Here is a 26,642-nt window from a genome sequence, read left to right on the forward strand (position 1 = left end):
AATGAAACTTAATGATAAAAAAAATTAACTGATGAAATCACAAGTATTTTTGAAAAAAAATAACACAAAGAAGATGTCTTTAAAAAATCATTATCAGTTAGAAATAGGTGCAAAAAGAATCAAGCAGATGAATACAAAATTTAAAAAATAAAAATCAGACTTGCAAGCGTATAAAAACCCCTTATTTACGTAGCTCTGTCATTTCCACTGTAAATAAGACCCTCATCAGAGCCTCACAGTGTTGGGAAACAGTCAGACAGCTCCATTGCTCTGCAAAACAAAAAATAAGAAAAGTATAATGTGCATTGCTGAAACAAATAGCTTTGTGGACTGATACTGTATCTCACATTATAGAAGTTACAGATCTTACATGAAATTAGAGATTGCTATATAACTAAGCATTAATCGGTGTATTTTACAAGGAAAGCATGTTTTTATTTTGGGTGACCTGTGAGATACTCACTAATCAAACAGCCTTTATCTGTGTCTTCAAATAACAGTGCTCTCTCTCTCTCTCTCTCTCTCTCTCTCTCTCTCTCTCTCTCTCTCTCTCTCTCTCTCTCTCTCACTCTCTCACTCTCTCACTCTCTCTCTCTCACACAAACGCAATGTAACTTTTATGTAAATGTCACTGGTTTACAATGTGGTTTGAGTTTTGTTGTCACTATAACAGTATCATCAAGAATTTGAAGGTGACGCACATCAGGGCAGAAAATGTTCACTGTGACCGGATGCATCACCATAGAGCACATAGAGCACACTTTCTCCTGAGAAATACCAAATATCCAGTTGATCACACACAAACACACACACGTGCATGTATGTGAGGTCATATTAGACACTGACCCCTCCACAGCAGCCACAGCAGTCCCCACACAAGGCTCCGAAAAGGCCATTCAGCACCTGCACCACACACAGCGCCATCTGGATCAAACCGAATATCAGCAGCATGGAAAACAGAGTCAGGTGCCAGGGTACCACATCACGCGGCGATATGCACTTTTCCCACATACTGGATTTGGATAGATAGTCCCTGGGGGGAGGTGGAGAGAAAGAAACAATTTTTTTTAATATGTAGACATTAAGTGAGGGTATCAATTAGTTTACATTAAAGATATATGCCTTGTAACTGAGAGAAACATGTACATCAATAAATGTAGAGTAAGCACAGGTGGTGTAAGCACAAGTTGAAGTGCCAACTGTATCCTCAAACATTTCACAATTCTGGATGTCTCACCCATCTGAGAACGGGTACTCCCATGTTGTTGAGTTGGTCTGGCACTTTGGTCCATTGTTAATGGCCACAGCAGAAATTATAACAGAGTAACCTGCCCCAAAAACACCAACAGCCGCAAAAAGTATAGAACTCAGCATCTGAAGACAGATAGAGAAAGTATAGCCAATCATAATCGATACATGTAACATTTTCTCATTAAACTCTCAATACAATGACAACAATGAAGTTACTCTCTGACCACCCAGAGACCAGGCATGGGGCCATGAATATGGCCAACGCTGGGTGGCTTGAATGTGTGTGGAATCTTTTGTTAGTCTTGTGTTTGCTGATTTTTTTTTACCATTTGCACTCACAGACCTACACATTGTTGGAATATTGATCTCTGTGTGTGTAAGTACAAAACCTGCTCTATGTGAGAAAATCATGTGAAACTGCCATCAGGGGAAATTCTCGCAACAACGATTGAATTCTCATTAATGTTTATGTGTGTGCTCACATTTATTACTGTGTAAATCATTGAGGATGTGCACACAGAGACTCGATGTTTGTTTTCTGTTACGTGCACAGAGTGTTCAGCCAACAGGTGACAAGCAGTAATACGCCAATGAAAAGTAATCATTAGAGAAGAGCTGCAACTGTTTCTTTGTGAAAAAAGGAATTATTTAATCTAAAACCATTAGGTAATTGTCACAATAACAAATATACACGAAACTTGCATTTTAATGTGTTTGTATGGCAAAAGATTATTATTGTAATTTTGATCAAGGGTGAGATGTTTTTTGTTCAAAAAGTTATCACAGTATCCTGAATAACTCATAATCCTATAGTAGCGTTGTTTGGATGCAGTTGTTTCACTCTATTGAATCCGTACAGGCAGTACAATTAGCACTGAAATGAATCCTGGTTGTGTATGTCCATAGAAATACACAGCCAGGTTGTGGAGGTCAGTAGTGTTTTTCCCAAGCCTTTTGAATAATTTTAGGAAACAAAACATTTTAGACCTTTTTGAATTTGTTTTAAGACAGCCTTTCTAGTCTCCTTGTTTTTTAATCTAATCTGGAGATGTACTTGACTTTTGAAAACCAGGCCGTAAACAATAGCTTTTATTATGTTGCAACATTGAAGTGAAAAATGATCTCACCGCAAATCTCCTTCCACAGCTTTCATTGCCACAACAACCACAGCAGTCATTGTTCTTCAGACCGAAGAAGACCAGGGCTGGGAAGATCATCTGCCAGCATGCCAAAAATGTACACGAAAATAAGGGGAAATAATAAAAAGAAAGAAAGACAAAAAGTTAATACATATCTTCATGATATGCTGTTTATTCGATGAGCATTTGTAAAATGTCAGCAGATAATGACTTAAACAATTAAAGTTTCAGTATGAATAAGGAAAAGTTAGAATCATAATGGTCATTTACAACAGAAATGTATTAAGTTTGGAAAACAGCAAAAGCATCACAAGCACAGCATGTGTTGCCACCACTTTTATTTCCTGTAAACAGATTCAAAAGCAGAATTTTGCATCTCAGAAACATACTCACCAGCACTCCAGATCCCAGAAGGCCTCCACAGTATAATACTTCAACAGTGATTTGTGCGCTATCTGCAGTCTCCCCACCGGGGAAAAAGAGCAGGATGTTACAAAGCATACATGCAATTGCGAGAGGCATCAAACTGATCCCCAGACATTTGGCAAAGCTGCCTGAACACATTTTGGTTTGAAACTACAACTGCCTTCAACACCAACAAATTCTTGGGTCAGAAAATTTTCTTGTGAACCTTAAACCAGTCCACTTAGGCCTGTCTCTTAGACAAATAGTCCAAAAAATATTTTGAAGAATTGACCCAAATCCAATTCAGAATTGGGGAAAATGACAAATATTGAAATGTACTTAAAAAAATAAGAAAGCAGCTCTTGGTGTAAGCCTGCAATTGTAGCTTCCCAACACCTCTAAAAAAAGTTTTGAGTGGAATTCAGTAGATGCTGCTGTTTCACCTGCCCTGTTTCTGAGGATTGTTGGTCCTTCATTTGAGCATTTATAGTCCTCCCATCCGCCCCCTCTCCCGTTCAGGTTTACATAAGCCAGATGTGATATGGCAGTATATCTCTAACATAGAAATACACACGATGTGTAAACACACATGGAGGGCCATTAATGAAGAATAACATACCTGTGTATGCACAAAGACACATTATTGAAGACACAATGGTTAATAATCTACAGTCTGTTTTGTACCTAGAAGCAGAAGAGGAAGTGACAGGCACCTGGTCGTTATGGCACAGCCATTGTGACTGATTTGCATCTACGGCAGGTTTAGTTCTGATCAAGACAGATAAATTTCATACATGCATGCAATGTTTCAAACTTATAGGAGATGAAAGAAAAAGGTTCTTGTATTACCTACATCAGTGGTCTGCAACCTTTATGAGCAAAAGGGCCATTTTAGTGATTTTCCATCAAGTTGTTCTGGAGCCGCTCATGAAGTTTCATACTTGGTTTTGATGCACAAACAAAAACTTTGTCTTATAATGCATTCATGAAGTTTTAACTACAGTTTAGAATAGGGAACATTTATTACATTAAACCTATTTTTGTACCTGATTTTAACATTTTTGTTCCTGTTTTTCAAGCTTTATTTGTTGACACTTTTGAAGTTTTAGCTGTTTTAGCTATTTTACCTCTTTTTAAACAGTTTTGGTTGCTTTTTTTCCTGTTGTATTTCATTTTCTTATATTTGATATTGTAGACATTTCAGGTTTTTTAAACTGTTCTATCATTTTTTTCCCCATTTCTTGTGGTTTTGCTATTTTTCCCAATTTTACTTTTAATTTACTTTACCTTTTTTGAATCCCTTTTGAACAAAGAGTGACGAATCATACAATAATGTAAAAATAAGTCAAATGTTTATTCATCTATCATATTGTGAAGGCTTCATGGAGCTGTTAAAGAGTGACTAAAGAGCCACACGTGGCTCCAGAGCCACAGGTTGCACACACCTGATCTACATGAAAGAAATCACATCATTTTCATCATTATATTCAATTGAGTCCTGATGTATTGCATAAAGTTAGTCATGAAAGATGCTAGTTTAAGCAAACTTATATTTAGGTTTGGTCACTGTGTTGTATAAGAGAAAAATACATACTTATAGTGATGGGACAAGCTTAGAAAATTTAACGAGTTGCATTTTCTTCAACACTGTGTATAGCATAACACTCTCAATTCCCAGTGGAATCCAAAAGTAATTTCTACATCTATTTGTATAATTCAGTAAACTTGAAGTTAGATATAGAAAGATTTCTTTTCTAATTTATCACAAAACATGCACTCTACAAAAGCTCAGGTTTAAAACAGTGTAATGATTTCATATAAACACAACCATGCATGTTGATCAATCTGCTTTTTTCCATGCCATATATAAAGGTCCACTTATACAGTTTTTTTTAAATAATTCAGCCGAAGTTTACTGAAGTCAAAAATATTTTTAAACAGAATCTTTTGTTTGCATTCTACTTTGCACTAAATGATCCTTCTGTTAGAACAATTTTGAAAAAAAAAAGTGAAATGAAACAACAGAGGTTTAAGCCCAGTTTGGTTTTGTGTTTGCTTTGGGATGACTAAATGTGGAAAAGGGAATTTTCCTCAAGGGGACTGATAAAGTGTGATTCATTTATTTGATAACTCAAAAAACAGATTTGAAACAAAAACAAAACACACAAGATGAAGAAAGTATATCATATAAATTATAGAAGTAAAATATTGTTTAGTATTTTTGTAGTTGATAAATAAATTTGTGATCAAATTAAATGGAAATGAATGCATTTAGTTGCCTCCTGGAATCGATGTAATCTATAATCTTCTACTCTACACTGTCGTCCAGGTTGCGGCTTCAGTGGTGATTACCGAGTAATCGATGGTAAGTTCAAAGTCCGCAGCGGTGCAACCTTGTTCCCTCACATTTGGACATTTCACCCCCTGGGATTCACTGGTAGTCGTAGTGGGATGGGTACCGACCTGACCTTCTCCTCTCGGAGGTCTCCTGTGGTATGTTTGCACGGATGTGTGGCGTCCAGCCAGCAGATAGCTTCTGTCGTGGGACTGGGTGAGTGGAGGGTGGGTTCTCTTACTTCATGAAATCTATTATTTCTAAGTTTTTTGGTTTGTTTTTGTTTTTGTTCCTCTAGTGTGAATACATTGGTTGTGAAATTGTTCACTGTTGCACTTGCAGCTCTGAGCTTCTCTTTTGCATTGTGCTGCTGCACAGTTGAAACACTGCAGAGAGAAACTTAAGTTGTGTCATGTTGTTTAATAAAGCTCAAACGCAGAAATTACTTTCAACAAATAGCAATGCACTCAAAATAATAATAATACAGGATTGCCATGATGCAGTGGATTGTGGTCTCAGATCAGTTTGAGAATGTTGTGGGTTGAAACTTTGCATATTCTACGTGCGTGTTTCCATTAGGTACTCTGGTCTCCTACAACAGTCCAAAAGCATGCATGTGAGATGTGATCGTAGATGCCTTAAGGTGTGAATGTGACTTCTGTGTTTGTCCTGTGATGAACTGGAGGTCTGTCGAGGGGTTATCCTGCCCTCACCTTTGTTAGCCGGGATTGGCTTCAGCATCTGCAAATATAGAATGCAAAACTACAACTAGAATGAATATTATACAGTATCTGTCTCTCTCTCTCTCTCACACACACACACACACACACATGCCTGCCAATGCAAAGCACTTTTCATATTGAAAAAAAAAACAACAACTCACAGAGCATTTAAAACATAGAATCAAGTGAGATCCTATAATACTATACACCTCAGCAACATGTCTATTTGAAGAAGCATGGAAAGTGGGTGTAGGTGTGCGCGCCCGCGTGCGTGAGTGAGAGAGAGAGAGCGAGAGAGACTGTGCAGGTACGCATTTAAGAAGATATTAGTGCAAGTGCAGATACATGTGCATTTTAGTTGATATTATCTGGTATCCATTTTCTTCTGTGTTCTCTGCAAATCCTTTTCTGTTGCTTTAATGCTTTTCTTGCTTGTGTTTTTTTAAAGACAAAAATGTGCTGAGTCTGCCACCAGAGTTTAATGTGTATCATTTACTTCTTATTTCTGGATGAAGAAATATATTAAGTCTGCATGTATCCAGCCTTTGAAAAGTTCAATTAAAACTTGAATAACAAAAACGCGAATTCTGTCTCCTGGTTTTAATATCAATATAAAGTGTCACTATCCTGACTGCTATTCGAATTGTCCTGAGATTTTCTTCACTGAGAGACCTTGCAGAGCTTCCATCCAACATTTTATTATAAAACCACTTATTTAAGGTGAACTCTGAAAAGGTATTGATATAAACTGTAATAGATAACTAACTCATTGTTGTGTTTGTGTGCAGATGTCTTGAAGAATGGTGGCAATGCAGCAGACGCTGCGGTAGCTATAGCAGCAGCTCTGGCGGTGACAGAGCCGGGAAGCACTGGGCCTGGTGGAGATGCTTTCTGCTTGTTCTACAATGGAAACACTGGAGAGATCAAAGGGATTAATGGAAGGTGGAGATTCATTTATTGTTTTCCATATTTTTCCTGCTCTCAGAAAGCCATTTTCTGAGCCGCTCTCTGTATCCTCAGTGGTCGTTCCCCTCAAGCTCAGACCCTGGACTTCATGGAAGGGCGTGGTTATACTGCAGAGGCCCCTCCTTCATTGTTTGATGCCTTGAATGTGACTGTGCCAGGGGCCCCTGCATGCTGGTGTGACACTGTGCAACTGTTTGGAAGTCAAAAGGTTTGTCTCTATTTATTTGTGATGTCGAAATGAGCTTCCTCCGTAGGGTGGCTGGGCGCTCCCTTAGAGATAGGGTGAGGAGCTCAGTCACCAGGGAGGAGCTCGGAGTAGAGCCGCTACTCCTCCACATCGAGAGGAACCAGCTGAGGTGGCTCGGACATCTGTTTAGGATGCCTCCTGGACGCCTCCCTGGGGAGGTGTTCCGGGCATGTCCCACTGGGAGGAGACCCCGGGGAAGACCCAGGACACGCTGGAGAGACTATGTCTCTCGGCTGGCCTGGGAACGCCTTGGGACCCTCCCAGAGGAGCTGGAGGAAGTGTCTGGGGACAGGGAAGTCTGGGCATCCCTGCTGAGACTGCTGCCCCCGCGACCCGGCCCCGGATAAGCGGTAGAAAATGGATGGATGGATGGATGGATATTTGTGATGTTATAGCAACCCTCTTGTAGCCAAAATCACTCTGTTTTTTTTTTTTTTTTTTTGCCTATTATTAATATGTCAGCATAAATGCTGTACTACACTTTAACTGGATCCAGTCAGCTTCTTCAAAAGTTGGCACATTTGTGTTTGCTTGAATCTCTTGTGATAAACAAGTGAAAAAACTTGATTTATAAAAGTTGCACTCTTTTCACAACACATACAAAATTATTGTCATTTCAAAATATTCAATAATTCAGAAACGTACTGATTTATTGACCTGGTTCTTATAAGGATCATATAAAAGAATGATTTAGTTGAAAGAATTAACTCAAACTTACTCATCTTTTGCACCTCTTTACCTTCTGAGACTTGATCTGTTTAGTGGACCCTTTGTTAATGTTTGTTTAGTTGGGTGAGCTTCTTCACTTGCAGCTGTAAATCTTTGAAAGAGCCTCCTCGGTTACTCAGTAGCTCTTAATCATTACTGAGTATTTGACTCATTGGATGTACACCCCAAAAAAAGGTGTCTTCTCTTACTCAGGCGTTGCTAACAGAAAATCAAAGAAAGTTTTTGTTACATTGAAAACTGCAAATGAGTTGTGGTCTCTACGTGTTCCCACTTATTTATCATTGACTCACCCTTCCTGCCCAGTAAAGTTTCCTGTAATAACCTTGTGTTTCCTTCGGCTGTTTCCCCAGCTGTCCCTGCGTGAGGTGCTGAGTGGGGCAGTGAAGCTTGCAGAGGAGGGATTTCCTGTTGCCGAAGTCACAGCTTACCACTGGGCAAACTCGGTGTCGGCTCTACGAGATGCTGGGAAGGAATTAGGTGGGGACTTGCTGATTGATGGTCATGCACCCAAATGTGGACAAATATTCAGAAACACTTCCCTGGCTCAAGTCCTGAAGGTAAATTCTCACAATTTTATAGAAAAAAACTCCATAGCAACATGAGAGCAGACGAATGTAGTACTTTAGAGTCACCACACCCAGATCCATGACTTTATTGTTTTTTTCAAAACTCAACTTGGCCCTGATTAGAGGATGACCTTGGATGCACTCCAGGAGTTTAGTGGGCATTCAATATTTAACCCAGTTGAATGTTTGACATAATGTGGAAGTAAAACAAGGAAGACAGAGGAAGACAGAAATATGAATTATAAGGGAATAAGCAAAGCAGTGAGGGGAGGGAGTGGAACACATAAAAAACAGATTGTATCAGAGCACAAAAACTTTTGTAAAGAGAACAGTGGATTGAGAGGAGGAGACTGTTGGGATATGTAGGCGAAGCTGGTTAAAACATGTAAGAAATGATATAATCTCTCGTGTGATTAATTTCAGCAGTGACAAAATTATGTTGGAGAAAGATGTCAGCATAAAAAGCTGCTTTGATGTTGCATTGTTTATTTGTGTGTGATACATTTCCTGCAATGACTCACGGTAATACTTATTTCCTTCGTCATTCATGGTGACCCCAGCTGGCAAACCTGAATGAGTGCACACTGATTATGGCATCGGCAGCCTGCAGCCTGAAGCCAGTGAATGTTCATGATGTATCACACGTTGTTCCAAAAAGATCAGCTTTGAATAAAAATCTTTTAAAATAATTCCAAACTGATTCAGTCAAACAAGACTGAAGCTGAACTTCAAAAGACATAGACATAATACCAATAAATTAATATGTGTATAAGCAGTATTTCAGTGTTAAATGAAAAAAAAAAAAAGCTTTTTCCCAAGTGGTCAACCTAGCTGTTTCCTGAAATGATTGTGTAAGCATTTTTAGCTGCATGTTGTAATACCTAAAAAGCAGCACTGATTCAGAGTTTGGGTGGCGTCTCCGTGAGTTCAGGTGGGCGTGTGTTTGTCGGTCTGTGTATCACCGCTAAAGCATGCATCCATTGATGCTTGATAGCATTTTACTACGTGAAACACTCAGACATTTGTAATGCAGTGAAACATCAAGTCCGCCCCTCTCAGCTCTCTCTGCTCACATGGACACGCTCACAAACATTTATTTTCCTGTAGAAACAATAGCAGTGACCTCACCCCATTGACTGCTGGTTCCACGGCTTCATAATGGTCATTCCTCCACAGTGACAGTGTGCCACTTCCTTGTGAAGAAAAGTCACATGTTTACTCATGCCCTTCGGTTACTTCAGTTGCGTTGATTACACTGAATAACACAACACCCAATCAAACACCACACACCTTTTGCTAACCAAAGTGTACATTTTTTTTTTGTGGTTTTTGAAATATAATGCATGTGTCATATTATTATTGATCCATTGGCAGGCGCTGGGTGAACATGGTAAGCCAGCGTTTTACCAGGGAAGAGTTGCCCAAGCCATCGTTGATACCATCAGCCTGAACGGCGGAGTCATGACATTAGATGACCTCCGCTGCCATGACAGTGAGATCGTCACACCTATAAGCACGGACTATAAGGTCAGGAAATTATTTTCTTTCTGTTAATATTGTAATCAGCAGAGTGATTGACTTTCCTTTGTGTTTAGGGTGTGCAGCTGTGGGAGCTTCCTCCCAACTGTCAGGGACTGGCCGCCCTAATGTTGCTCAACATACTGGAGCACTTCCCTCAACTCCAAGGTAATCACTGCAACACTGCTTATGTGCCACTGTTGAATTTGAACTATCTTATGAAAAATATTGCGTTGGAATTTTTTTTTATTTTCGCACTTAAAAGAAACAAACCTACACAAGTTTCCAGAACTTTCTAGATTTCAGTGAAACTGTGAATGCTTCTTTTTGCATACTGTGTCACTGTTAGAAAAAAAAAGTCGTTTTTAGTATTTTGGTACAATGGTTTCTGTTCAGATGAGAAAAAAATGAAGCTATTATTATGTTTTATCAGCAGTAGCCACACAATGCTAATTCATTTCTTTTGTCATGGTTATTTCAAATTTATATAGATTTTTTTTTTTCATTTTACTGTTTGTACACCTGGTAAGTCTTTCTAATGTTAGTTCAAGTCTGAAAAAAAAATGAAAGCCCCCTTACAAATGTGTAACTGAAAATTTTTGTTCAATAAGACGAACAATTATCTGTTTCTTTGTGTGCAGCCGTAGGCCATAATAGTGCCGACTATATCCATGTCTTGGTGGAGGCTATTCGTTTGGCACAAACAGATGCTTGGCGCTATGTGAGCGACCCTGATCATGTGACCATCCCTTTGGAAAGCCTAATGTCCAAGAGCTACAGTCACCAGCAAGCGCAGCACATAAGCATGGACAGGTGGGTGTCTGTGTTTCATTGTATACCAGTCTTTCTCTGTTGATTTTAGATATGGCTGCAGGGTTTTACTTCCCCTGACCTTAACGATTGGCCTGTATTGCCTCATCCCTCACACACAACGGGAATGTAATTTGCCAACAGTGTGTAATCACTGGGCAGCTCTCTAGACTTTGAACTCCAAATACACAAACAGAAAAAAAAATGTAAAAATGAATGAGAGATTAAATGAAAATGATAAAATACATACAAAATATTCTATAGTATTGTGTTTTGCCTGAATTGTTGTTGCAATGTATTATTCAGGTTTTAGTGTTGAATTGAATAGCACTGAATGGTATTTCACAACCAAAACACACACACAAAGCTGACCCCATAATATAAACAAGTGGATTTGTGCATTTGTGGCAGTCAGATGAAGCTATTTTAGAACTTTATTTTCCACTTCTGACTGAGGTACCATGACTGGTGATCATTTTTCGCTTTGACAGGTTGTGTTGTTGGGATAAGTCCCAAACCTGGCTAGGTCATTATGACCTTCTGATAATTTCAGCTGATTGGGGCTTTGTTTGGAGCGCTGCTGCTCTCACAGACAGAGGGGTGCTGGTGGTTCCTCTCTATGGTGCCTCTGGAGGAAGTGGTGAAGACAGACAAACTGAGAGAGGAAGTTCTTAGCTACAGATTTTTTAAAGATATTTCTATTTCTGGGTCTAAGCATAACCAGCAGTAGCATGTCATTTGTTAAAAAGCTTGTCTGTTACTCTCTTTTATCTGTATTCTGTTTGTGTGTTAATCTGTAGGGCGATGGAGCGCGTGGAGCCTGGCCAAAAGACAGGAAGCGACACTGTCTATTTCTGCGTAATTGACAGCCATGGCAACGCATGTTCATTTGTCAACAGCATCTATGCAAACTTTGGGACGGGGCTCGTCCCAAAAGACTGCGGCTTTTCACTGCAGGTCAGAAGGGCCAGAAGGAGTCTTTGTTTGGTGGATTGTGTGTTAGCAGCGGGTATTGATGCCATTCCATATGAAGAGCTTCCATCATCTTGCTTTCAGTGTATTTTAGTGAAACACTGATGTATGCATGGAGATAACAGTGACACACACTGTTCAAGAAAAATCATTGAAATAAAATTTGTCAAGATCATTAAATGCGTATGATAATTATAGAAGGTCATAGATCATCTCTTTCCTCTTCTTGCTTGTATTTACATTATTTAAGGTGTTGATACAACTTTTATGGGTTCTGTAACAAGAGCAATATAAAAGTTGAACATTTCATTAATCCTACATTCAAAAATCTTACATGTATTTGTAAGCATTTGAAGGAGTGTTGTTTCTTGTTTTTGATTTATCTGTGTAATTTGATACTTACAAGACATGTAAAATAAGGTTGACAACAAACAAACGCATATTTTCGTATTTTCTAACCTGGTTTTTAATTTTATCATTAGGACAGTATGAGAGCAGCACTGAAGAGCTCGCTTGTCTCTGTAAAGTTACATCTAAGTGTTGACATGTTGCTGTATTTACACATTGAAAAAGGAATCCAACTACCTACAATAAGTACAATGTGTTTTATTTTTTTTTCCAAAGACAGTTATATGAAACTAATGGGTTGATTACTGAGATGTGTCATACTGTTTTTTCTCCTGACAAATACTATTTTGGTCTCTCGTAGAATCGTGGTTCCAGCTTTTCCTTGTGCCGTACCAGCAGTAACTGTGTTGCTGGGGGGAAAAGGCCATTCCACACAATAATTCCTGCTCTGCTGACTGACTCCCCAGCCAAATCACAGAAACCACGACTCCTTGCTGCTTTTGGGGTGATGGGGGCTTTCATGCAACCACAAGGGCACATCCAGGTGTGACTGACAGACAGGTGGATCAGTCTTCATAACAGTACAGTTATTGTTGGTTGTATAATTACTTTACATGAATCCTTTCAACATGAGCTTCATGTTTGTTTGATGGCAGATAAGATACTGAATCGGAGCACCTAGTGGGTACTCTGGGTACTCCAGTTCAAAAGGTTAAAGGTTGACTGGTTAAATTGCCTGCATGTATAAATTTGATTGTATGGTAGTTTTAAATGTGTCAGACTTTTAGAATGCTTGACAGCTTTTGAATGTTTGATAGTTTCAGAAGGTGTGGTTGTCTCCTCATGTTTGTAATCCGTTGAACGGGCGACCTGTCCAGGGCTCGCCTCCCGTCGCTCGTCCTCAGAAGAACCTGACTGGAGCCACTCTGGACTGATGAAGCAGCGATGATTGATGGATGGTTCAGCCTTGATCGTTGAGTATTATTAATTTTTGCTCTGCGTGTGCAGGTCTTATTGAATATGTTGGAGTTTGAAATGAATCCCCAACAAGCTTTGGATGCACCAAGAGTATACGTTCATTATGACCACAACGGTACGTTACCCAACACACACACACACACACACACACACACACACACACACACACACACACACACACACACACACACACACACACACACACACACACACACACACACACACACACTATTCAAACTTAATAATAACCATGTTCTCTATTATATGTTAATGTGCTTTTTTTTATTAATGAATTGAAAATGCTGAACTTGCATCATCAATATATAAATTATTCTGTTGTTTTAAGAAAAAGTTTTTATTTTTAGATGAGAAAAATCACTAAAATCTGTCTCTTTGAGGGGTTATATTTCTTGTATGTATAATCCAGTTATACTAATAATCTATAACTAACATATCAGACAGTTGTTAATAAGTCTATTATCTTTATATCCATACCATATTTATTCACAATGGCATTTCAGTACTTTCATTGAAACCCAGCTTATGATTTTGCATAAAAATTGTGTTTTATTTTATTTAATATCTTTTTTTTTTTTGTGTGTTTGCAGTCAATCAGTGGGTGGTCAATTTGGAGGAAGGAATCAATCAGGAGGTGGCCAAAGAACTGCAACGTCGGGGTCACAAAGTCAACTGGCCAGTTACAGGTACATTTGTTTTATACACACAGTTCACAAATTTAGAAGACTGCATATTTTCACTTGCATACGAGATTCAGCATCACTTATGAAACATGTGGGAAACTTAAAACAAACCCCACTAAAAAAAACCAAAAAAAAAACACAAAGTACTCTGTTACCTATGCACATATGTCATGGCCGTATTACTCATTTGTTTTCAGTTTAAATAACACATTACCTAGTTAAAAGTTAATGAGTTAGCTGAACTTTAGTATGATAATGTTCATAAACCAACAAGACCACCATTGAAATATCTAGTTCCCTCAGAGGCATTAGGACCATGGGAACTGTCTCCCTTCCTGATGCATACAGGATGTATGTTCTTGTTCCTCTTCCCTCCACTGGCTGAGTCAACTTTCTGTGAGTTCATTGAGGGGTGAAGTGTATTAACGCCATCATTTTTTATATGACATCTAATTTATTCGTTGTTTTTCTTATATACCAGAACATAGTGACTTGTTGAACCTGGACTATTAATGTTTTTTAACAGCAACCTACAGTGTAGTGAAGCAGATGTCAGAGTATAAAAACACATTGGCTTCAAGGAAGGGTTTTTCTTTATTTTTTTAAATGAATTTTCAGCATTTTTGGTAATACTTGTAAACAACGCTATTCATAAGTCAAATGTATCTTTTAATCTCCTCGTACTACATATGCTCTCCAACATTACTGTAATACAGAAAAGTGTGTGTGTGTGTGTGTGTGTGTGTGTGTGTGTGTGTGTGTGTGTGTGTGTGTGTGTGTGTGTGTGTGTGTGTGTGTGTGTGTGTGTGTGTGTCTGTGTCTGTGGGAGAGAGAGATAAAAGTTGGAAAGAAAGTGTAAAACAGTTTGTTTTAATAACTCTGCTCAGTGCCTAAAAATATCACAAAAACTATGCGAATCTCTTTCTTGCTGAGTCTTGCTTCATCCTTACCCTCCACATTCCCTGGTCTACGTGTTGTAATCACTTTAACACACCACATGATGCCAATAAAAAACAAACACTCATCTCATGCTGTCAGCGTTCAGATGAGACAGCAGACACTTCGGGTTGAAGGGCCTCAATTGATCGTCTTCTCTTGGCCTTTTTATCGATGACGCAGGACACAAGAGGTCTCAGTTTGGACGGGGACAGATCATCACGGTCGGGGACTGGTGGAATCTGTCTGTCTCTCGTGCTGCTCATCCTTCCCGGGTGCTGTGGGCGGGATCAGATCCTCGAGCTGACGGATGTGCTCTAGGATACTAGACGACCTTTGACCATTTTCAGTTCTTGCAATAATCAGACAAATCAACCAGAAACTACTTGAAAAGAAATTCCCACGAGCTGATTTTAGAGCACTGGTTCACTGTCATTTTGAAGATGGACACCATTGTTTGTTATAATTAACTTGATCATTTTGCCAAATAATTGATTGGTTGGGTATTGATTGATAAGTCAAGTTTATTGAGGCACACATATTAAGGCCACTGCCATAACAAGTACGAAGCTACTTGGTGAGGCTCCTGATTTCATCGTGCTCTGATATCAGTATTGATAAAATGCTTCTGTTCTGCAATTTCAGTCCATCAATTTTTATCTTTGGGATTTGAGACAAACTTCAGAGGGTTGTGTAATATGAGAAAGATTTCTCTCAGAGATTTAAACATAAGTGTATGAATTTTGAAAAAAGACATTACAGCTTGTGATTTTATTTTATTTTATTACATTTTTTGTGACCCTTGTTTGTTCTTAAATCTGGACCCATAAATAGGAAGATAGAATAGTGTGCTACATTACTTTCATAAAAATGGTTTCATTTCAGCTCAGACATAATAGTGAGTTATTTTCCCAGCCTGTGATCCTGTGTTTGTCATTTTAGTGATATAAAACATAGTTATCACAATAATGAATCAACAAGAATTTGTTTTATCATAGTTTGAATTAATTATACACAGTTTCACAACAATTGTTTTTAAGACAAATATATAAAAAAAAAATGCCTTTCGGATTACTTGAATAAACTTGAAATACTATGAACAGTTTCAAATTTACAGCATTGGTCATCTTTCAAAATAATGTTTTGTTTTTGTTTTTTTTTTGTAAGCGTATACCCTTTTTTTCCTTGTAATTTTGTCAGCAGATGTGTTGACAGCATGCTGTTCTCGCCAGTGGGACGCGGCCAAGGCTGCAGATTCAGTCACAGTGAAGTTATTAATATGACAGGGTGTTGTGGTGATGAACCTGAGATGAAAATCAAATCGCTCTCTTTCCTGGACAGTCCAGATTTTTACCCTCACCTGCAGTCATGAAGGGAAAGGAATATCTGGCACATTATTAATCCAGGAACGTACTGAGCCTCAACAATAATCCAGGTTGGGTGTACAGAGGAATTCCCATTTGGGAACTGAAGTAAAGCCGACATGGATCCTCACTGAAATCTCTGAAAGTTCGGAGTAATTTTTTCTTCATGACTTACAGCTATTGCACTTGCTCCACATTATGATGAAGTGCCTTAATATGCAGGCAAATGTTTGTATTATAGGAGCCAACCTAAGCCTGCTTGCACATGTGGATCAAGTGCTGTCATTGAATTCAGCGCATGGTGAACACACAAACACCCTACACCTGACCCTCCACCTGGGAAATGTACTGGACTTTTTGACCAACTCAACTCAGCATCTTCAACAGGATCCCTTCAGGACTGTGTCTTGAGCCTGTTATTTATCGCCGTCAAGAGTAATGACCATTGCGCTGAATTATTTGAAGTTTGCGTGTTAGCTGGTGAGCATTATATGATCATGACCACGTCTGCAGTGGAGGTGAGACAGCTGGTAGACTGTTGACAAGATGAAGGAAATCACTGGTGACTTCAGGATAAACCAGTACAGTCATCTTCAACACAGCTGCACAAAAGATCAATAACTTTATATTCCTGAGGATGTTAAAGCCGGTCATGACCCTCCAACATGTCCTCTTTTAGAAAGAGCACAAGAAACTTTTCATGGTGGATAAAATGAGCCGACGTTGCTCCACCTATCCTTTGTATATTTTCAAAGCATTTCCCTCTGGGATTATTTAAGTATTTCCATTCTATTCCATTCTATGTTACAGAAGCACTACAGAGATCACAACAAGTGTTTTTTAAGTCTGGCTTGGAGGATTCCAAGTTTCAGACTGTAGAAGATATATTACTTGCTCTCCATATTACCACTGTGAAGAGGGTGTTCAATAAAACATCTTTTTTTTTTTGAGTCATGAATACACTTTTTGACCATACATTCAGTTTCAAAACTGCCGGGTTATGTATACAACACAAATCAGCTCATTTGAAGGAACGGATTTCCTTTGAATTAAAATAAAAATCTGCCTCTTTCAAAATAAACAAATACATTCAAAACACTTTGGCCACATATACTGTAAGTTTAAGCTGTTCTCTAGCATTTCTTTTACACTATGTTCAAATTCATGGTGATAATAAAGAGGCAAATACTGAAAATATCTTTACTTCTCAGTTCTGCTGCTCTCCACAGACTGGACTCCGTCAGTCAAGTAAAAACAAATCCGCCACAGCTTTTGATGGTCTTGTCCTGTGGATGGGGAGACTGGAAGGTAAACAAATTTGTCAGATGTCTCTATTGCATCAGTATTTAGTTGAACCGGGTTCCCAGAATACCTCTCAGTCATTCATCAAGGCTCAAACGTTTTTGTTCTGTTCGTCTGTTGTTAGAGACCCATATTGCTGATGCCTGTCAGACAGTCGTAGCCTCAGATGCTTTAAAGGCTTTTCTGAATCACACAGATAAGCGACCCAAGTTAGAGCACTGTATGTCACAGGATACGGGCATTAAAAATACATAACTAGATTAGATTTTTATATTTTTCACACGAACATGCAAGTATGCAATGCAACAAATAAGAAAATTAGAAATGTAAAAATAGGCAAAAAAAAAAAAATACTACACAAATAGGTAAAACTATAATATACAAAAAGCAGGCAAAAACCAACACACCCATGAAATGCACAGTGGAGAATGCAGTGAGTGTGTAAAAGTGAGGATGTGCAGCCTGAACGAGGCCACAATGTGGAAAAAAACTGGCGTTTTGTTTCTGTCTTAGAACATTTTATTTTTAGAAACTGATAATGAGAAACAACCAGTTGTTTAACGTTTTCTTTATCCATTCTTGACCCCGAAAAACAACAACAACAAAAAAATAACTTGATACCTTTTTTCAATATCCTTTTTTGAACAAAAAAATCCAACTACCAAAGCATTCACTGACCATGTTGAGGATCCTTCATGATCCTGCTGGTCTTGGCCACGCTCCTGGGTGGGCAGTCTTTTACCCGTGGAGCGCCCCGCTGACCCCAGCACCCTCTGCAGGTCTCTTCGGTCACGAGAAATGCTGTTTGCGTACTGCTGGATGATGTCTCCAGTCAGTACGGTCTCCACCACTCCAGACTAAAAAGTCTTCCTGATGTCTCCTGATGAGACTCTGAAGTCGCTCTACTGTCTCAGGGGACTGAGATAATGTAGTCAAGTGAACAGCATTGATGAGGGCACCTGTAAAACAGGGTCATCCAGCATATTTGACCAAGTTCGGTTTGTCTTGATTCACTGCTTTTGAGTTGTTTGGAAATTATAATTGAGTTAAAACATTAAATAGTTGTAGTTTCTGGCACGACTCACATTCTCCAGCAGTAATCCCCTGGTGTAGAAACATGGCGTTGGACTTTGTTTCAGTATTGATCGTCTTACAGCTCCAAACTCCTCCTGGTACAACTCATTCACTCCTATAAAGACCCATGTGTCCTGTCCCCAAACACACCCTCTGTTTTACATAATCTGCCTTAATCAGCACAGCTTGTTAGCTGAAGGTCATTAGTGGTCAGGCCCACCTTACAGTGCAGTTTATCTGAGCGCGCTGCATTCCTGTCAGATTAGAAAACTGCTTACATTTTGGTAGGGCCTTGAATTCTACTTACAGGGACACTTATTTCAGACTTTTTCATGCTGCATTTTTCTCAGTCACGTTTTGTTGTGTTGTTGACATGTACCTGCTGAGATGACCCAGATAACTTATTTTTATCTCAAACAATTATTAAATATGGCGCTTAACATTTTTGTTTTGATATTGCTAAATAGCATTCTTAAAAGTATTTCTCTTGTTGTAGTATGTGGTAAGGCCACGCTGTGCTGCAGTGGTTACCGTCCTCTTGCAGTTGGGATGTTCCCAGTTCGAGTCTGGTTGAGGGAATTTTGTGTGGCGTTTGCATGTTGTTCCCATGCATGGGTTTCCTCTGGATAATTGGCTGTCAGTGTACCATACCTTCACCCGTAGTCAGTTGGAAGCGGCTCTTTCCCCCCTTGAAAATATTTGTGAAGAATTTGAAAGATGGGCCTGATTTTGAAGAATACAAGCAGACTTGTGTTTTTACAGATTCAATCACATTCTTTTTTTCTTTGAATGTTAAATTTTTTCCTTGATATCAATTTTGCAGAGGTGTGTACTCAAGAGAAATAGCACCAGATCAGCAGAAAAGTGTGAAGGTCTCTGGATCTTTGAATTCTTCCTCGTCTCTAAAACAGAATATTTTTTTGGGGTGTTCACACTGCTTGTGGGTAATTCAAAATGACACTTTACATTTCAAGAAGATTTCGCTAAATATATTTCTAAATTTCAAATGATTTAAGAAAAAAACATAGAAAATATGTATACATATATTATTTTATCAACTGAAAATGTATGCCTTTTAATAAGAAAATCATTGAGTTTGTCATGCTAATATGATTTTACTTCCTGTAAATAATTTTAAAATTGATCAAAATAATCTGCAATATAATCCTCCCTTTGTTCTGCAGATTTACTTTTAGAATATGAAAAAAACAATCTAATTAGATCAAATTTACAAAGGACAGGTTTTCCTAATTACAATATGCTAAGAAATTCAGTTCACTTCCAAGCTGGAAGCTGAATTTCATCACTGCTCTGGAACTCTCTCCCACCTGACATCCGCAACATTGATTCTCTCCCTCAATTCAAATCCAGACTCAAAACTCATCTATTTCAATCTGCATATCATCTGTAACCTCTCTCGTTCTTTTTAGTTTGCTGTGTTATATTGTCTGTTGATGTATTTATTTGTAATGTGTGTTTTTAATCTCTGTTGAAAAGCGTCCTTGAGTGATTATTATTGATTATTATTATTATACATGGAGAAAATGATCTGTCCACTCTCAGTTTGATCACCTCGAATGACCTCCAGTGCTCCAGGATGGATAACCCCTGGCCTGGTGGCCAGTACATTTGCTCCTCATAGCCTTGGACTGAGCCCACTGCATTTGTTGAACCAATGTGTAGACTGTGGACAGAGGGGATTAGGAAAAATATGTACTTATTATGTTTTTAAGCATGTGGACCTGCTGTTATGACTGAGTCATTCTGAAAGAAATTAATTCTACAGAGAGGCCCTGCTGTCTGAAACACTGTGTGACACACACACACACACACACACACACACACACACACACACACACACACACACACACACACACACACACACACACACACACACACACACACACACACACACACTCTCTCTCTCTCTCTCTCTCTCTCTCTCGGGCTCTGTGAGGCCATTGGTCAGCTCTTTTCCTGTGAGCGTGCTTCCTCACACACGTTGTGTCATGGCTGAGCCCCCTCTCTAAAGGAAGGATTCTCTGTTGAACACAAACACTCACATCCAGCAGGCCCTCCTCATTTGTTTTTGTTTCCTGGCTCCCCAGCTGCTCTGACCCTTCCCTCCTCTCTTTCTCTCCCTCCTTGCCCTCCTCGGCCCATTCTTCTTCTCAGCTCTCCTCCCCGCAGCTGTGCTTCTTTTGGTGCGAGATGTGTTGCTCGGTGGGTTTTGCTCGGTCTCTGGGCCTGGCTCTGTTGCCGCTGGCCCTCTGCTGTATCCTGGCCAACTTGCTCCTGCTGTTTCCCATGGGAGAAGTCACCTACAGCCAGCAATACCGCCTGGCCAGCTACATCTGGTACTTCGGTGGACTAGGAGGAGGAGGACTGTTGGTGAGTAACTGTATTAAAGTTTGACTTAACTCATCTGTTTATTATGTTTGAGTTTTTTGTTATAGTTAAGGCATTAACATATTGAAAGGAGGCAGTTTAGTATTAAGGTGCATCGTGCTTCATCAATGTGGAAAAGGTCATACTTGTAATCAAAGATTTCTTAAGGTTATCCAGTCACAAGGCATCATTTTAGTTTAGAAATATCATAGTCATTACAGCTTAACTATATTCTTCTCTACAAATTTGTCTTTATACAAATAATTACTTTATTGTTATTATTATTATTATTATTATTATTATTATTATTATTATTATTATTATTAAACTGCATGGGACTGAGGCTAAGACTAAATCTTCCTGTAATGTAACTAATATTTTCTTTCAAATGCTAAGACTCTCAGAATCTTCTTCCATCTTCATGGCTGGAGGCTTTTAGTATCAACTGTGTTTCCTCAGTGCTTTAAATCAGGTTATTAAGACTTCTGGTCAATCAATTCCAATTGATCATAAAAGCTTATGTTAAAGCTGCTACTAAACTCTGTGTAACCATTAATATACCTGTAGTAGAATATTTTAGATAAGTCATAAAAGTGCAATTTTCTTGTGATGCAAAAACACCAAAAGCATTAATTCAAGTCACAAAAGTTAAAGTAGGATGTTTTTTGTAAAGGGATGATGGTGAAACATTGTTTTAAATGCTTTTCAGTAGGACTGGAATATTTTTTTCTGGCTAAAGAGGTTGAGTTGATGGAGGTTTATCTAAGGTATCCAAGACCACGTGGTTGAGTTCATCAAGGTCTGATTCACTCTGAGAACTTCACTGAAGCCTAAATCATCATATGGATCAAATAAGGATTTTCTCTAAAATCATATTTTCACCACTGTGTGTAAAAAATATTATTTTTGAATTTGGATCAAAAATGAATGAGATTCTCTGACCCATGTGATGATGTAATGATCTCTGTGGACTGCATCCTTTGAAAGGGCTTTACTGTCACCTCCTTCTTTCAGTGGGTGGAATGACCGATGTTGATACAAAAACATGTAGACACATAAGTTGCAGAGGAACATACTGATTGACTGTGTCTATTTACTCCCAGTGGTGATTAATATGAGTGTTTTAACTGGATTTTTATCTCCTGGTGTTATTTTGTTGCAGTTTACTTAGAGCCAGAATACTTTTAAGTTTTTAAATTTATGTCTGAAGATTATGAACAGGCATTTGTTTTCTTTTTGTTCAACATCATTCATCCTGAATGTGTTTGCAGTTGTTCACTGGAAACAATGGAGTGTTGTGTGTATCCACAGTTAATCTGTCTGCTCTCCATACAGCTGATCTGATGGGTTTATGCTGGAGCTGAGCAGAAAGGAGAAAGGAGCTGTTTTTTGAGTCTAATTTAACAGACGAACTGAGGACAGACTTCCCCAGACAACATTTGCTATGTTGACCAAGAGGTTGGCTGTGTACTGTTCTGAAAGTGTCACTATCTAAAACATCTTTTAAATGTTTTGCTTGTGCAAGAAATCACTTATTTACTTAAATCATTTCTACCACATGGAGAAACTAATGCAGCTTAAAGTAAATGTACTTTCCACTGAATCAGTGAGTTACTTTGTGTGTTTGAAGCCATTCATTAAGCTACAATTGTTTGATCATTTTAAATCACATTAATTTCTGCAAACCTTCGAGCCCTTTGCTCATTTGTCTTAGCTGATATATTAACACAGAAACTAGTACTTGAAAACCACTTGAGACTGGAGGGAAGACTTTGGATGATATATCATAACTGTTTGAATTATGATTAACATATTTTGAATCTTAAAAAAATGAATTCACAAGATGTTCCTGAAGATTAAGGAGTCGTGGTTCATTGAACTGTACATCAGACTGGTATGTTCTCACTCAGCTGCTCTTCAAGCTGCAGTCAGTCGCATGCATGGCAGATGTGTTACTGTCACAGCGGGGAACTTATTTTTCATCAACAGCTGGGAGTTCAAGTTACTAATGATGAGGCAGAATCTAGGGAACAGCCAGCGTTAGAAGTTGAGGCCTCCAGTGGAAGCTAATTTCAAATGATTACCGGGATGTTGAAGTAAAGCTTGACTTGTCAGCATATTGAGTTTTGTGCAAACTGAACTGTTTAAGGAAATGTATTGTTAGCATCCTCCCTTCCTCTCTCTCACTCTTACCCCCCTTTTCCCTTCTTTCATAGTTTCACACTGTGCATTTCCCTGCTTACTGTGAGTCGTTGCCTCTTTCTATTAAAAGATTATGTTTTGGAGTGGACATACAGGAAGCAAAACCTTTGCTCAGTCACTCTGTTTTTAGTTTCACATAAAGTGCAGTGTAAATAAACTTTGATTTGATTTGATATCTGTGTGCATGTACGACCTTGGGAACTTCCCTCCCTCTATTAGGATGTGAGTTAATGCCGCAGAGAGAGACAACAACACAGGAAAGAGGAGAAGAGGAAACGGGGAGGGAGAGAAAAAATAAAATGGGCGTTTTTTTGGGGGGAAACAAACAGATGGCAGTCATCATCTCTCTTTCTCCTTCAGTTATGTGAAAAGGTACAAAGTCTGCTGGACGGTACACGTTACAATGTTTGTGGTGACAGTTCTTGTGTTTACCCATGACTAGTTGTTTATGTTCTCTGAATCTTGTAATCACTTCAGATAAATCATGATTACTGTAATATTTATATTCACGTGTGGGGTATAAAGGCGCTGGTGTCACATTCTCTGCCTCAGTTAGTGTGACCAACTCTACCATGAGCAGCATATAAAAGGACCAGCTCTCAAGCTGGTCCTTTTATATGCTGCTCATGGTAGAGTTGGTCAAAGCACCGTCCAATTATAGATATGGCATAGACTGTAGTTTCCTATTTTTGCCTGTGAGCCATATTTTTTATAGCTGAGTGTTCCCAGTGCATTTAGCACGACACCTTCTGTTCAAAATATTCAGTGTTAAATTATCTTGTATGACGAGTTGGACAATGTCATGACACTCGAGTGGTCCCAGGTTCAATATGACAAGCAGTTAGACAGCAAATTGATATGTCTAATAACAGAATAATTCACCCATCAAACTCATACCTTTGCTTATGTTAAGTTTGAATTGTGGAGAATGAGTGCTAATTCCACCATACACTGGACAAATCTCGCATCTTTCACAGGGTTTAGAGACAACCACATAAATAAACCGCATTAGTTAATGCAACTGAAGTATATGTTTTTTTTTGTTGGAGGACAGTCCTGATGAAAATCACCCACAACCAAGGAAACATGCAAACCCCACAAAGTGAACTGTGATTAAAGGTTCCTTGAAGAGCCTGGTGAATTTTTAGATCCTCTGAAATAGAGCAGCAGCAACAACAACAGGTCAGAATTTTAATTTTGGGTCAGGATGCATTAGGCCTGAGCACAACTGATGCTGACAAAGCTTATTAGTGTTAAAACAGTACAAATAGGCCAGGCTTGAGCTTTTCTGGTAAAAGTTATGTTCCAGTCTCATGGCGTTGGAGATTCCAGTGTTTTCATGACTGTGCGTCATTGGAGGGCTCATAGATATACCTGAGTTGAATGAGTCGAACAGCTCAAGATCACAGAGACACAAGAAGTGATACATAAGCACTGAAATACAGCAATGCAATACACATCTACAAAAAGACTCTCCAAAGGAAACAAGGTCAAAGGTCCCACTTAAATTCTGTCTATCAAACTGTATTTTTCTTTTTTTTCTACTTTCTTTTTCTTAAAGTTCTTTATAACTTGTACAACAGCAACAGCCCTCACCTTTAACTCTAAAGACTGATGTCTCTGCTGCTGTGCTTGCAGATGCTGGTTCCTGCTGTGGTATTCATCACTCTGGGGAAATGCAGTTGTTGCTGGAATGAGAGCCTGATGGTAAAAAAGTCACTGAACTATGAATAACTTCCAAATCTGCAGCAAGTTCACAATGCTTTTCCATGACTGCACAACAACAAAACAAACATACAAATAAAATAAATCTATTTGATGCAGAATCAGAAATTTTTTCTCATATCACCAAAGCCTGTGACTGCAAACATTAATTTTGTTGCTGTTTTTTTTTTTCTCTCACCACTTTGAGAATAATACTGTGAAGTTGTTTCTTAGCAAGCCAACACTAAGTCCTTATGAGATAGAATGCCGATGCTAATCCCACTATGCTAACTCAACAAGGTTCCCTTTGTTAGATAACAGTCAACAAAGTTAAGCTGGACTCACACCATTCAAACCACATTCACAGCTGCGGTTTGTGTGTGTGTGTGTGTGTGTGGTGTGTGTGTGTGTGTGTGTGTGTGTGTGTGTGTGTGTGTGTGTGTGTGTGTGTGTGTGTGTGTGGTGTGTGTGTGTGTGGGTGTGTGTGTGTGTGTGGTGTGTGTGTGCGTGCGTGCGCGCGCGCGCGCGCGTGCGTGCGTGCGCGTACCTAACTCATCCTCTGTTTCTCAGGATTGAAACATATAAGTGCTTATAACATGTAAGTGCTAATAACTTAAGCTTATTTATAAAGACAGAAAAACACAGTAAAGGCATTCAAATATCTAATGTTTTCTGAAAAATCCCTTTGTGTTCCTCTGTTGGCTCTGCAGATGTGCGGCTCTGTATTGGCAGCTGTGGTCGGCCTGGTGGGTTCTAGTTACTGTTTTGTAATATCAGCATTCGCTTTAGAGCAGGGTCCCCAATGCTTCACCACCCTGGGATGGACGTATCCGTATGCCAACCAGCGGGGCAGGTGAGCAGATTCTCTTCCTTGATGGTAGGATTCGTCTTCAGTGTTATTCTCATCACATCTACTACATGTAGTAGTGGTAGTAGTAGTAGTAATAATAATAATAATAAATTGTAAGTCCTGCGACAGACTGGCGACCTGTTCAGGGTCTACCCCGCCTTCGCCCACAGCAGCTGGGTTCGGCTTCAGCCACCCGCGACCCTGAAAAGGAGAAGCGGTAGAGAATGAATGAATAAATAATGCAACATTTCATTTTCCCTACAGCTTTGTGTAGGAACCAATTAAAAAAGATATAGATGTTATATGAAAAAAATCTTATTAAATATTTCTAAAAAGGATTGATAGAGACACTTAAAAGCTTCTCTACATAAACTGTTCAAAGAACCTCACTGATACTCTGATAAGTAATTTCAAATATTTTTAGTTACGAGTTGTTTTGTTGTTTTTTTAAATAAATTTTGGTTATTCAATACCTGTCTTCATGCAACTGACACATTGACACCTACCTTCAGTATAAATCAACACAGCTGTAAATGACTGCAGAGTAAGAGTGAATAATCTAATGCAGAGGCTAACAGCTTGTTGGCTGTTGTTGGTTTTCAGATTTCTAATATAGTGGTGCTGATTTTATCTGCTGAAACCAGAAACGCTTTGGACAAAATGTGATGGTTGTCATGATGACAGTTGCAATCTTGGTACACGTACCACATATATACTTCAATATTTTATGGACAAACTGATGAGAAAACAAATTTAACTGGGCTTATTGACAAGGAGCTTCTGGTCAGATATTTCAAAAATGTGTACAAAAGAGTATGCCCTTCAATCACCTGATTTTTTTCTGTTCATTTACCCACTCTCCCTGTGTTTTAGGTATCTGCTGCAACCAGAGACTTGGTCGCGGTGCCTCCAGCCTGTTCACATCGTGGAGTGGAACGTCACTTTGCTGTGTGTGTTACTGGGCCTGGCTGTGCTGGAGTTCATAATCTGCCTGTTGCAGCTGGGAAATGGTTTAGTTAATGCAGTGTGCAGGCCCTGCTGCTATAAACAGGAGTATAGTCTTAATGCTTAAAGAAGCACTCCTATGTTCAAAAACTCACGTGCACTGACATACTGAATTTGCATGTGGACACTT

The 26,642-nt window shown here is 38.9% G+C and overlaps 2 protein-coding genes across 7 annotated transcripts; one reads left to right on the forward strand and one right to left on the reverse strand.

The window, feature by feature from the left end:
* Nucleotides 1-252: 252 nt before the first annotated feature.
* LOC115384421 (transmembrane 4 L6 family member 4-like) lies at nt 253-2,954 on the reverse strand. The gene is made up of 5 exons (XM_030086692.1): nt 2,784-2,954; nt 2,379-2,468; nt 1,238-1,374; nt 847-1,033; nt 253-270 (listed from the first exon to the last, which is right to left on the reverse strand). The coding sequence occupies exons 1-5, from the start codon at nt 2,952-2,954 to the stop codon at nt 253-255; spliced, it is 603 nt and encodes a 200-aa protein (XP_029942552.1).
* Nucleotides 2,955-5,196: 2,242 nt separating this feature from the next.
* On the forward strand, nt 5,197-26,642 carry LOC115384423 (transmembrane 4 L6 family member 1-like). Of its 6 annotated transcripts, XM_030086694.1 has the most exons (14): nt 5,197-5,346; nt 6,641-6,794; nt 6,873-7,026; nt 8,145-8,351; nt 9,735-9,887; nt 9,956-10,046; nt 10,520-10,691; nt 11,489-11,645; nt 12,370-12,552; nt 13,017-13,101; nt 13,595-13,690; nt 20,539-20,754; nt 24,592-24,660; nt 25,368-25,505. In XM_030086694.1, exons 1-13 carry the CDS (start codon nt 5,247-5,249, stop codon nt 24,648-24,650), a joined length of 1,827 nt encoding a protein of 608 aa, XP_029942554.1. In that variant the 5' UTR covers nt 5,197-5,246; the 3' UTR covers nt 24,651-24,660; nt 25,368-25,505. The 6 variants fall into 6 exon arrangements, 5 of the variants coding, with proteins under 5 accessions (XP_029942554.1, XP_029942555.1, XP_029942557.1 ...); XR_003930876.1 differs by lacking the exons at nt 24,592-24,660; nt 25,368-25,505 and adding an exon at nt 17,217-17,295 and having other exon boundaries at nt 20,539-20,604; XM_030086695.1 differs by lacking the exons at nt 20,539-20,754; nt 24,592-24,660; nt 25,368-25,505 and adding an exon at nt 14,807-15,595.

The sequence above is a fragment of the Salarias fasciatus genome, unplaced genomic scaffold, assembly GCF_902148845.1.
Source record: "Salarias fasciatus unplaced genomic scaffold, fSalaFa1.1, whole genome shotgun sequence".
NCBI classification, from domain to species: domain Eukaryota; kingdom Metazoa; phylum Chordata; class Actinopteri; order Blenniiformes; family Blenniidae; genus Salarias; species Salarias fasciatus.

Excerpts from the sequence above, each read along its gene's own strand:
- LOC115384423 (XM_030086694.1), top strand. The coding sequence starts at position 5,247 with ATGGGTACCGACCTGACCTTCTCCTCTCGGAGGTCTCCTGTGGTATGT. Across the intron at positions 9,888-9,955 it reads CTATAAGCACGGACTATAAG|GGTGTGCAGCTGTGGGAGCT; the intron begins GTCAGGAAATTA and ends CTTTGTGTTTAG. Across the intron at positions 11,646-12,369 it reads ACTGCGGCTTTTCACTGCAG|AATCGTGGTTCCAGCTTTTC; the intron begins GTCAGAAGGGCC and ends GGTCTCTCGTAG.
- LOC115384421 (XM_030086692.1), bottom strand. The coding sequence starts at position 2,954 with ATGTGTTCAGGCAGCTTTGCCAAATGTCTGGGGATCAGTTTGATGCCT. Across the intron at positions 2,469-2,783 it reads TTCTGGGATCTGGAGTGCTG|ATGATCTTCCCAGCCCTGGT; the intron begins GTGAGTATGTTT and ends GCATGCTGGCAG. Across the intron at positions 1,034-1,237 it reads GAGTACCCGTTCTCAGATGG|GGACTATCTATCCAAATCCA; the intron begins GTGAGACATCCA and ends ACCTCCCCCCAG.